Below are 12,133 nucleotides of genomic sequence, written 5' to 3'. Positions count from 1 at the left end.
TTCATTTTTCTGGCAAATTATCGATGGGAGTGACGTGAAAAAATATAACGATTTTGTGGTTTGTCATTCTTTAATGGCTCACGAAGTTGCGTAGTGGTGCGATAATTTTCATGCGTTTTTTCTACAGTTTTGTGATTCTTTTTAAAAGTTTAGAGAAAACGCAGGAAAATGTTCGCACCACCTTAAAATTTCGTCAGTCATTAAATAATGACAAAACGCAAAACCGTTATATTTTTTCACGTCAATTCCATCATAAGTTTGCCAGAAAAATTAAAAAAACGTGAATTTTGGCAGAAGAATTTTAAGGGTGTAGAACATCCTTAAGTCCAATAGAAATGCGCTTGATTGCCACAGTTGCAAAGTTGTCTTTTTACCTCCACACATCACACGGTGTAGATATAATTGAAAAGATAAAACAAGAGCCGCAACAAACCTTGATTTCTCCTTGCTTTACGCTCCATAACGGCTCTCTGAATGACAGTCATTATGGCCCTCTTGGGAGAGGCCTCGGCAATGCTGTAAGTTTTTCCATCCCCAACGACCAATAAAGGGGTGCCTACACCCTCCTGATCGATATCCGGCTCCTCGTCGTCCTCATCGTCCTCACCGTTATCGTTCTTGGTTCTGCACGCCAATAAATCAACATCCGTAACGAGCTTGACTGATCTCGCCGATCTGACAGTTGCCCTGGCTATTGTGACCCGCACTTTGAATATCCAATTTCGCTTGATCGTCAGAAAGAACCATAAAACCAGCCAGAGTATCAGATGCACAACTGTACTGAGAATACACGCCAATATCGCACCGTCGAGACTGCCACGGTACACAACAGTATAGTCGTAAAGTAGTGGAGCATTGCAAATTGCTATCGCCAGGAAGACACATAATGCAGCACAATGTGTAAAGTATGTCCATCCAGAGCCATTTCTACGTGTTTCCTTTGACATAATCACACGTCTCTCACGCTCTTGCTCCAAGAAGAATGAAAATCTGTAATGGTATTTATTAGCCTTAATCCCCTTGGGAGTAGGGCAGGGTGGGGCAAAATGGACACTTTAGACTTTTTTAAAATTATTCATAACTCAGAAACAAATTTACCAATTGAGCTCAGTTTAGGCTCATCACAGAGGGAAAGAATTGTTCTTTGTATTGAACATCAACATTTCAACCCCTCATTAACATTAAAAAAAAAGTCAAAAGTGTTTGTTTTACTCCAACCTCCCCTAAAAATTGATGGAGAATGATGAAGAAATTGCAATGGCTCAATCGATGAATAACAATAGCCCAGACTTACCTTCCATAAGCATAGAGATAGGTGACCATGCTCGAGCACAATACCAGCAGCGAAGACAGTGCAAACAGAGCGAGAGTGACATGTGGATTGAGCAGAAAATGGCTATTGTCACCAAATAAATTTGATATAACTCTCTGTGCACCGCTCGATGGTACTGGAGTCGGATGTACTGTTCTATGTCGCATAAGGGGCAGAACTTTCTGCGGTCCAACAACCTGTACTTTGTAGAGAATCGACATGCCGGCGTAAGCCATTAAACTCTGGGCTGAATTGACGACCAGTTGGATCGAGAATATCGTCCCCAGGACTTTATTGCAGGACCAAAAGACGGCGGGGTAACGCACCGAGTAGACACCCAGGGCCATTGCATAATTCAAGTACTCGAGGCTCATTGCGTGTCCCATGGATCGATAATCAACATCTGCTGGAGGAGAAAATAATAGTTTAGGGTTTGGGCTTGAGAAATACAGGAGATCGAGAGATCTATGGTTTTTACAAGTTTTACCTTCGTTACTGTCCACATTGAGGTGTTCCGGATGGTCGAGATCCGCCAGACTTTTCATCTCCAGTGGCAACGTGTATCCAGTCATATTATCCCTGTGTGATTCCATGGTGGTAGTGGTGCTCGGTCTACCTCCTGTTTTTTTCGTTTTCACTCTGGCCTTTCCATTTCCTCCCTTACCCACCAGGATTTTTCCATTATTAGCTCGCTTTGCAACGCTAAATGGACTCGGTGTCGCACTGGGAGATTTAATCAACTTGGTCGGTGAAATCGTTAATGTTGAATCCGTAATTTTCCCTGGCGATACGGTAAAATGAGGTGAATCAGTTGGATTATCATCCTCTTTTTGTCCTGTTACTTCGGACGATGGAAATGTGATTGGAAATTGAGAATTGGATTGTGTCCCAGGGCTATTGGTTATTGGTGGTAGCGTCTCGTGGGCTAGAGACTCCATTCCATTAAAATTCGGTGTACCAGAGCTCCATGACAGATCATCGAATTGATCGTACGGCGCTGAGGTCGTTGTGTGCGATTGAATGTTTGTCAGACTCGTTAAGTTCCCAGGGGGATTCATGAAACTTAGAAAAACCAATCGATCCCGGTGTACCACAACGAAATCGAGATCCGTTCGCCAAATTGCATCTGGAAGAATAAACGAGAGATCCTGGGGTAATCTCTTGTGCCGATTCAGCTGTAAATTTCATTTTAAAAAAACCACACAACTTTTTCTGTTGAGATATTTTGTACGGGAATTCAGAGAGAAACTTGGAAAATTGGCTTTTCTAGGAAATTTTTTTCACACGTGTTCACCGGTGAATGCAGATAATCAAATGGAGGTCGTCAAAGCTTGAACGCCTCAAGGGTAGTATCGGTCAATGACTGTTTTACCTTTTGGCAAAAATCCAGCGTGTATCAGCCTAGCTTCCATGAGCAACGAGGGCAAAAGAAAGCACATGGCCGTGCATAGATGCACGAAGGCCGCTGTTGGACCACCGTGCTTCCATAAATTACTCGCCAAGCCTGGAAAACAAATGCAAATTACTACCATTTAATAACAGACTGTCATTCGCTGGTTCTGTTTATACCAGTTGGGCATAAAATTTGGACGTCTAATTTTGGATTTTTACCAGTTCCATCCGGTCCGTCTGACAGCAGCGAGGACGGTGGATCTCTGGTGCAGGTGCTGCTGTGTCTTCCAAGTTTAACACCATCGTTTGCCAGATTACCGAGCTTTAGAAAGGCAGCAGCAACGAGAATTGGTAGAAGCAGTACACCCGTTCCTGTCAGCACTATACAGGCGTGCAGTTCGACTTTCGGTGGCTGCACCTCCGCCGGCCACGGTAACGATAAATACGCTGTGGAATTGTTTACTCAATCAATTTCATATTAATCTGGCAGTCTCGAGCAAGACAATTATGGCAATTATCGAACTCGGCAAATGGATTTGGAAATGTCCCATGCTAATTGGCTTCTCCCGAAATACAATCGAATCTTCGTGATAAAAATAAGGCATCACAATCACCGAAATGTTGTTTTATTTTAGTTGAACAAATTTTTCCATCCATTCGTTTGCATTGCAGAGCTCCAGAAACAGTTGACGTGAGGCGAAAATAAAAAAAGTTATTGCCACAATCGATTTAACTCTGCAATTCAAATTTATGAAAAATTATTCGAAATCGTGTTGACTCACCAACGAATCTTTTAGCACATCTGGTGGCCACATACGCCTGAAGCGTGACAGCGAGAATTCCATACCAAACCGACCATAATCCATTGGCATGGCCACGATTACAGGATTCCCTTCTTCTATCAGTCTTTTTGTATTTCCTAGATTTACCACCGATGGAATTACTAATAGTGGTTGTTGTGGCGGTTGTTGCTGATGTAACCGGTGCAATATTTCCCGAATTACTAGTTGCCACTGTTGGCAGTGTTTTCAGTGGCTTTTTGCATTTAATTTGATTAGCATCGTTGTTGTTCTCGTAACCCATTAGACTACCGGTCATTGACATGATGACTGGATTTTTTTATTTTAATAAAAAATATTGATAAATCCTTTGTTAAAAGCTTTGAATCGTTGAGCGAGAACGTCGGGTGTCGACACCGACGGTGAGAGCGCAGTCAAGCCGACGTTCCATGTATTATCGTTGAGCAGCCACCGCTTTTTTTTCCCTCTTCTCCCCTTGGGTCGTCGTCTCGTGTTCGTTCAAACTGAAAAACTCTTTTGAGAGTTTTTTTTTTTCCCTTTTTTTATTCTTCCTTTTATCGATGCGATTGGCTCTCACGGTGGAGGCATCTTTTCATCATTCGTGGGACGTCAGTAAACCTTGAATATAAAATATGAATTCAACTCATTACTGGAAGATCAATAAAGAAATTACCAGAGCTCAGAGGAAGAAAGATCAAAGGGAAGCATTACATTTCTTTGCCATTCCTTCGTGCAAAGAAAAACATCATCACGTAAAATCAATAAAAAAAAGATTGAGAATTTTAAATAAATGCCAAAGTTTTTAAGGGTCATAAATACGGTCGCCTGACATTTTACGGAAAGAAAATCATAATCCACTTATGTCGCAACCTACAACACCCACACAAAGCAAGTCACTGTGTCTCTGGGACGCATACAACATAACTTTACGCATGGTTATTCTAGTAGTCTCGTATTACCCCAGGGGAAATAATGGAGGAAAAAAAAAGAGCCTTCCACTCTCCCTAACGCCTTTTCACTCGTTCTCTTTCGACTCCACCCGCCATACACTCTTGACATTACCACGTGAGCCACTTAGGTCTAACGGAGTTTTTCACTGGAAAAAAGGACCCCTTTATTCATTGTTATCCAAATAATCGTGCATTAGTGCCACACACTCAACCCCCCGCCCTTCAATCCTTTACCCAAGTGCTAAAAAACTACCTCAAGTCCTCAATCGTTATGGTTCTTCAACATTCCCATTGGATTTCATGGAATTCGGATGTATGGGGAATAGTCAGATTGGTCGTGAGGACGGAATATAAAGTGGGGAAGGATTCAATATTTCGATTGTTTCCTTATTATTCAGTAGAGAAAATTAATAAAATTTCATTTTTCTCGACAACTCATTTTATTGAGACATTTTCTACAGAAATTCCGCGGCCCAAATTTCAGATTTCGTTCCAAATTCAATGGAATTCCAAATTTTTTAGCACCAGGCAGATGAGAATTCCTTAGCTTACTGGAATTTCCAATCAAAACATCAATATTGAGCATCAAATTACCCCAAATTTTCACTACTTCTATTAATTTTCATAGAATGTTTGAGCTGAAATCTACTGTCCTGGAATTTCAGTGGAATTAGAGTGTGATAGAGATTTCTAAAAATGTACCGCGTATTTAGATAAAAAAAATTCAAAGGTGTGGAAAAATGTGGGATTTGAGATAATAGTAGCCTCCGAGGTAATAGTACTCCGCTTATCCCTGCAGATTGCAGAAAACTCGTGAACAATTCAATCTCCAATAAGAAGGAATTTATCGATAAATAGACCAACAGAAAGGGCGTTGACGCCATCGGAGCAGGCGCGCAAACGTGTCACCACTCGCAGAAATGCATTAATGTAACAATCAACAGTTGCCCGAAACACCTTTCCCCCTCGGTACGCGGGAGAACTTGTCAATAGAGTAAGTGCCAACAAAGAGCCAACAAATTTGTAAAGGTAAAACGTCAGAAACTCTGATCTAAATGACACAATTGTCTCTCGTACACCCACAACAATGAAAAGTTTGCTCCACATAGAGCCTCACGTTTTCCAGCACGAGGCATTGTATGAATGACGCCACACAGAAAGATAGATACGAATGCGCCTGATGAAAACAAGAACAACGGAGACTGGAAAAACCGTGGGGAGAAGAAAGAAGAGAAGAGACACCAGTTCATTCCCCTAATCTGGAAGGAAATCGATGGAAGGTATCGCAAGCGACGAGGAAATAAAGAAGGAAAATGGTCTCGATGGGAGCCGGCAGATATCCTCGAGTGTTTTTCGAGAACGTCTTCAGGGGGAGAGGGAATTTCCTTCTTGCCCCTTGGGGTCTCGCGACCCCTTGGATAGCGCCGGATGCTACGCAACGATCTATGTATCACCGAGGAGATACCGAAGAAAGCCCAGTGCGTGGGTGAGACGGAACACAAAGGGGCGAGACACAAATCGTAGGTTTAACCCCCGTTGTCTCAAGTATTAGTCATCGTGATTCACCCGCTGGCAGTGGACTGCGAATGCGTGATGGAATTCCACTGGGGGTTCACCAAACTCACGCACTTTTTCCGGAAAGGTTTTATGGGCCCGGTTTTATTGGATTCGCCGGACGATATTTTAATTAATCAGGTAGTTCGTGGGACATTTGGTCTCGACGGGACAGCCTCCATTGTTTATGGATGACGAAACGTTGACCCGTAAAAATCAGTGAAACACATTTATTCATTCGCGATATCTCCTGAATTTATGAATCACAATAGATTTAAAAGCGTCATTTGGAGCGACATTATTCTCTCGCTTTTCGGCGAGACCATTTTTAGGTCTTCCCCTTCATCACACGTGGCGTATGAAAATGAAACTGAAAAACGTGTGAGGGAGGAAAAAAAGCAATCAGAGTAGCCGAGTAAATGAATAAATGTCCAATTCCAGTCAATCATAAAATTCATTCGATCCGAACGGAATTATGTCCCGAGTGCTCTACGTGCCTTTGTTTATTTTTCTAAACACGCTTGCCCAGTCAACGTCGATCACTCCAACCCCACTCTATGTACCACATACATAACATATAGATATATATATATATATATATATCGCTCTATTCGATCGATACCCGATGCCGCAAAACCTCACGGGGTGCGACAACAGAGACACGCGACGGCGAGTGACCGAATGGGAACACGAGGGTGAATTCCCCATTCTTGTGGTGATGGGAATTTCTTCTGATTTAATTGACAAAAAAAAATTTTTTTCCTCAAATAAAAAGGCATTGAAATCCGCGAAAGTGATCGATATCAATGACAGAGCATTAATTAGAGGGAGGGGATGAGGAGAATAATTTATGATACGTCATTATTTACCAAACAAAATCCTCTGATAATGAGTGGACAAGGGGGAAACGATTGTTCACCGTGGCGTGATGGAAACCTCTCTGCTTTCGCTTTATTCACCACGGATTCGACTGTTCTCTACGGTCCAATCTCCGGGTTGCTCCTATCTTTGAATCTCAAAACGATTAATAAAGCCCCACTGGCAATACCCAATGCTGACTAATGAAGCAACTATAACCCGCAGGGAATTAACTCAATTCGTACCGATTTAATGCATGTGATTACCGGTTTATCAGTCAACTGATGGGATTATATAAATAAAGGAGAAAAGGACTTTGACTTTTTTTATTTCTACACTTGAATTTCTCCTTTCTTCGCGATTTTGAGTCATTCCCTTTGTGTCTGGGAGAATGAATAAATATGATTTGAGGAGTGGGGCGTTATCTCACCGGATGCATTGACGATCTCAATTTTTTTTCTTTGCTTTATTCTTTCATTTTGTTGTTACGAATGAGTTAATGCGTAAGACGAGGACGGACGCTCGACCATATACGGCTGATTGCGCATTATTAAATGGCTATCAGACGTGGATCGGGTTACAGGCGTTCCAACCAGACGTAGCAAGGTGGTGAACGAACGATCAAGAGCGTGCATCGAATATTTCATCACTTATACTCAAAAATTTTCGACAAGACGAGGATTGATGCGATTGAGAGAATTGATTAACACGCAGTTTTGGGGAGGGTGTGGGCAAAACGGACACTTGAATATCCCTCTTCATTAATTATAATTTTCGGACATTGAATTCGATTTAAGGTGAAACGGAGCCCCTGTGTCTATATGAACTTTTACAATTGTGTCTTCTCCTGCAATTATTATTTTTTATTTATGAAACTACTTCATTGACTCAACAATGCAATGCTCGAGTCCATACAGTAATTTCATAGATAAAAATGACTAATTGTAAGAGAGAATACAATTCTAAAAGTTCGTATATACTCAGGGGTTCCGTCTCCCCTTAAGAAAAAAATTGATGAATTAATTGGATAAATTACACCAGCAAGCCTTCCAATAATCCCAGAAGTTGCCCCTCGCCCCGTAAAATAATTCAATTTACAAACGTCTCTGCAAATATCGGAGAGGAGGAACGGAAATAACATCAATGAATATTCAGCGGAATTTCGGACTTCAAACTCCGGAGAGAAACCTATTATGTTCTATTAATCCTTCCGACATTACGCGAGAGAAGGAAATTCAACTAGAGGAATTATTTATTCATGATATAGGTCTTTATCTGGATCTTTTGAGGGCGGAAATTCCCATGAATAGCTGGAGGCGTTACTACTGTTCTCCCACGACTTCCAGATCTCCGCAAAAAATGAGATGAAAGCTAAAAGCTGGGAGTAAAAAAATGAACTTCTCCCTCGTCCTTAAGGTAATGCGGGCATATCCTGGGGTATAAAACTTTTACAACGCCTGAAATTCAGAACAAAAGTGAAACTGAGAATTTATAGTTTGAGCCGGTGTGTCGTTTTGCTTTGCTTAAAGCCCTCTAATTTTAGAATCGTGCTTCGAACGTGGAAAATAGAAAGGGGGGGATTTGCGAGGCCTTCCTATACTCTTTTCCGTTCACCAGGTTCTCCTATGCGAATGCCGAACTCCGGTTTAACGCCTCCGAAACACGGAATATCCCCTTCGTGACAGACCCCCCTCCCCTCCCAAAAAAAAAGAAAAATGTAAAATAGAGAAGGGGTCGTTATACACTTCTTTCTGAGGCTAGAAGTATAGACGACCCCGAGGGGTTGATTGCTTTCCATTCTCTTGATTGTCACGACGAAACGGAAAAAGACATGTTGAATATAGAAATTGATAGGGAAGTGTAGAAAAATAAATGTGGAAATAGAATGAATGCTCAACTACCGGTGTGTGGGAAACGTTTGTCAGCGGTCGATAACGCGCCACCGGTGGATCGCCCTCTCTGTACGTCGACCTACATTCTCACCCACCCCCTCAGGTACAATTTTTTCCACGAACAATTGTTCATAAATACTCGGTGAAATTAATGACTAAAACCAGAACGAGGAAGCGAGTGGAGTTATTCCGTTTTATTATTCTTTCCGTGAATGCGCGAAGATGATGGGGACAAGTGGGGAAGGCTTGATTATATCCTCAATCCGCAATTATAAACTACACGGAGAGAAATATTCAATAAAAATTACGTATCTTTCCCGTAATTCCGGAGCGAAATGTGGTTTGTAGGAAATTTTACGGAACTGTCACGGAATTTTTCCGGAGCGTTCCGTAATTTTTATCTGAATCTCCCGTAAAAAATTACGTTACTGTTGCTTAAATTTCCTAAGTCGATTCCGTAATCGGCGAGTGAATTATGAGTTCCGTAATTTTTACTGAACATTTCTCTCCGTGTACAGCATTATTAAAAATATGACGGAATTCGCGAGTGGAGTGCAGTTCAAGTGTTGCTGAATTTTATCCCCAAAGTTTTTGAAATAAGTTTGGACACAATGTTACTGAGAATCTTTAGACTGTGGCTTCGTTTTTTGAAAGGAATACGAAGGGAGCCTCGAAAGTGAACTCCGTAGATTGTTACATGGACACTCGTTCGACCAGTCGGCAGGTGCGCGCCGCTGAAATCGTTGCTGATTTTTTTCAGCAACCTGAAACCACTTCTTAAAATTCCACGCAATCATGATTTCATATTGTCTCAGGGACTCACCGCGCTCTTTCTTCTCGAGACGAGAAATTCATTCCCCATAAGTAAAGAGTATCAAAAAACCCGTTAAATAAGCGTAGCACGTTTTTAGAGGAATAAAGGAATTGGAATTCGACAAAACAGTAAAACAAAGTGAGATAATGATTTAACCTCGTGTTGATCCTCTACCTGCCACAAAATACAAATAAATCTTGTGATAAAAATTTAGGGAGTTTCGGAGGTTTTCTGAAGAGAGGATAAACCTCAGCAGAAACCAAAACGATTGGTTAACAAGCCGGGTGAGGAAAGGGTCTCGCACGCGCATACCCAAAGAGCAGGTGTTGTTCGTATAGTCCTGTTACTTCTCCTTCTGCCCCTGGTACCCCTCGGCAAACCCATCTCAACTTGCACCCACGATAGGCTCTCGTAAAGGCGACCAGCAGGTATATATACATCGCAGTAGCCCATAGGTGTAAATCAAAATCATGCACGCACCAGTGAAAAAATGTGAATATGTGCTGGCACTGAAAATTCTCATGCAAATGTTCGAGGAATAGAGGGCCAAAAAAAATATTTTACAACTTCTCGCTGATTATCTTACCTCCCTGATATGCAAAACGATGAAAATATGAATTCTTCATTTAATCTCGCTTCGCCAGTCTGTTTGCGCTCGCTCACCCCCAAATGTTTCCACCAAGCACAAACAGAATAATTCAAAATCCTTCTATTTACATGCGAAATGGAAATGCGGTTGAATCCCCCGCCCCCAGAGAAGACACGTACCGCACACAATTGTCATTTCAATCCCTCTATTGACGAAGGAGCAATAATATCTGAGGATCTTGTTTTATCGGCTCGTTGACCCCAGCACGCGGTGACTCGTACTCGTCCACAGCATCCCGCTCTACTATATTCCGAAAAAAAAAAACACACACACACTGGAGTGGGACAACTCCTACACAGGCGTATGCGCAGGGGGTGGAAAGTTCGTACTGCTCTAAAAGCCGCCTCTCCTTCCTTTACTCTTGGGCCCGATCGATGAAACGCTATTCGCTGCAGGATTCGGCGTAGAAAGCGTTAATCGAGTGCAATCACACACTAGTACATCAAACCGGTCTCCCCTTTTTTCTTACTCCCAATCCCTTCACTGATCCTGCTCAACGCTTTTTGTCACAGTTGATGAAAAAAATTCAGCTAAACTCTCCCCCTCAATAAACTCCCATTGTCTCCCCTATTTTACAATTTATGGAGGACGTTTAAACTCTAGTGTTGTTGCTATTTGGTTTTAAAATTATGTTTAAGTGATGATTGAGGTTTTTTTTGGGAGAAAAAACGAACAGGGTGGGATGTTGCACGGTGGACCGCCACGCTCGCTCTGGCTCCTCGACCATCGCCGGAGTGTGGTCGTGTGGTTGAACATTGGCGCGCAGACGCACTGCGAGCGTGATTCCAAACATCGGAGTGGCAAGTATAGACCTTCAAAAATTAATGAATTATTTTCACCCTCGACCCTCCGACATCGTAACTCCGTTAGCATCTTGTGAGACACTGCCTAATCCCTCTTTTATGAAGCTAAAATCTCGCGAGGAAATTTCACATTTTCAATGTTTCATCAAAAATGTAAATGAGGAAATGTAATTTTTTTTTATTTGAAATCGTGTAGAGAAGAGAGAACTCTATTAGCAAAATTCCTCTGTCTCTCTCCCTCTGATTTTTTTACATTTCTCCTGTTTCTGTAATTGCCGTGCTTTCTTTACTTTGCACAAAATAATGTACAGTTAAGGTAGCTCTACCCTTACGGTAAATTCAAAGATTATTGAAAACTGCAAAAAAATTGCAGAAAACTCGATTAGATTCTAATTTTTTTCTCAATTTAATTATCGTTTTGGTTTTTCAGCGAAGAAATGTTTAAAAATCAGGATTTAACCCAGTCTTATGTGAAAATCAACATTTCCATTGCAATCAAAGATTAAAATCTGATTTTTTTTTCATTAGATGTGAAAAAATCAAGAATTTTGTTGAAACCTCATAAAAAATAATCCACCGTTTCGCAAACAAGTTTTATTATTTATTTATAAGCGGGAAATGTTTGAAAAAATACCAATATTTTGCGAAATTTAATTTAGATAATGCTGACTGGGTATGAATATTTACAAATTTTTTTCATGCAATTTACTTAAAAAATTTAAAAACTAAAAATATCCAAAAGTACAGCGTAGCCCGGCCGAAGGGTAGAGCTACTTTAATCAACTTCAATCAATCAATCTGATGAAACGTCATTTTTTTTTTAATTCGTTGAGGTAATTTTGTCTCCTCTATGAGGATTCATAACACGAAAACGTGTAGAGAAGAGAGAACTCTATTTAACAAAATCCCTCCGTCTCTCTCTCCCCTGGTTCTCTCGCTCTAATGCAATTATTTCCCGAAGAGAGACGGAACATTTCAGGGTGTAATGTTCGCTCACTTCCGGCTCGCCCCCTCTCTCCTTCCTCCCAGCACATTTCGTATATCTCCCATTCCGTTCCGTTTCACCATGGAGCATCAACCCGCCCCCAACCCCCCCCCCCCCCTTTATC

General features: G+C 41.4%; 1 protein-coding gene across 2 annotated transcripts in view; it reads right to left on the bottom strand.

The window, feature by feature from the left end:
• Window positions 1–10,475, bottom strand: part of LOC107038528 (protein tincar) — a 14,613-nt gene extending 4,138 nt beyond the window's left edge. Inside the window, exons 1-7 of one of the 2 annotated variants that reach the window (XM_015257683.1) lie at window positions 10,159–10,475; window positions 3,487–4,122; window positions 2,924–3,151; window positions 2,685–2,816; window positions 1,800–2,438; window positions 1,295–1,718; window positions 434–990 (exon numbers count right to left, since the gene is read on the bottom strand). In XM_015257683.1, the coding sequence (XP_015113169.1) occupies window positions 434–990; window positions 1,295–1,718; window positions 1,800–2,438; window positions 2,685–2,816; window positions 2,924–3,151; window positions 3,487–3,808 (2,302 nt within the window). In that variant the 5' untranslated portion in view covers window positions 3,809–4,122; window positions 10,159–10,475. The remainder of the gene's footprint in view (window positions 1–433; window positions 991–1,294; window positions 1,719–1,799; window positions 2,439–2,684; window positions 2,817–2,923; window positions 3,152–3,486; window positions 4,123–10,158) is intronic. The other variant, XM_015257691.1, reaches the window with a different exon arrangement.
• Window positions 10,476–12,133: the final 1,658 nt, after the last annotated feature.

This window comes from Diachasma alloeum, unplaced genomic scaffold (assembly GCF_001412515.2).
Source record: "Diachasma alloeum isolate Michigan unplaced genomic scaffold, Dall2.0 Dall_scaffold_00178, whole genome shotgun sequence".
Taxonomy (NCBI): domain Eukaryota; kingdom Metazoa; phylum Arthropoda; class Insecta; order Hymenoptera; family Braconidae; genus Diachasma; species Diachasma alloeum.
The sequence above is the reverse complement of the archived record's forward strand: the minus strand, read 5'-3'. Positions and strand labels throughout refer to the sequence as shown.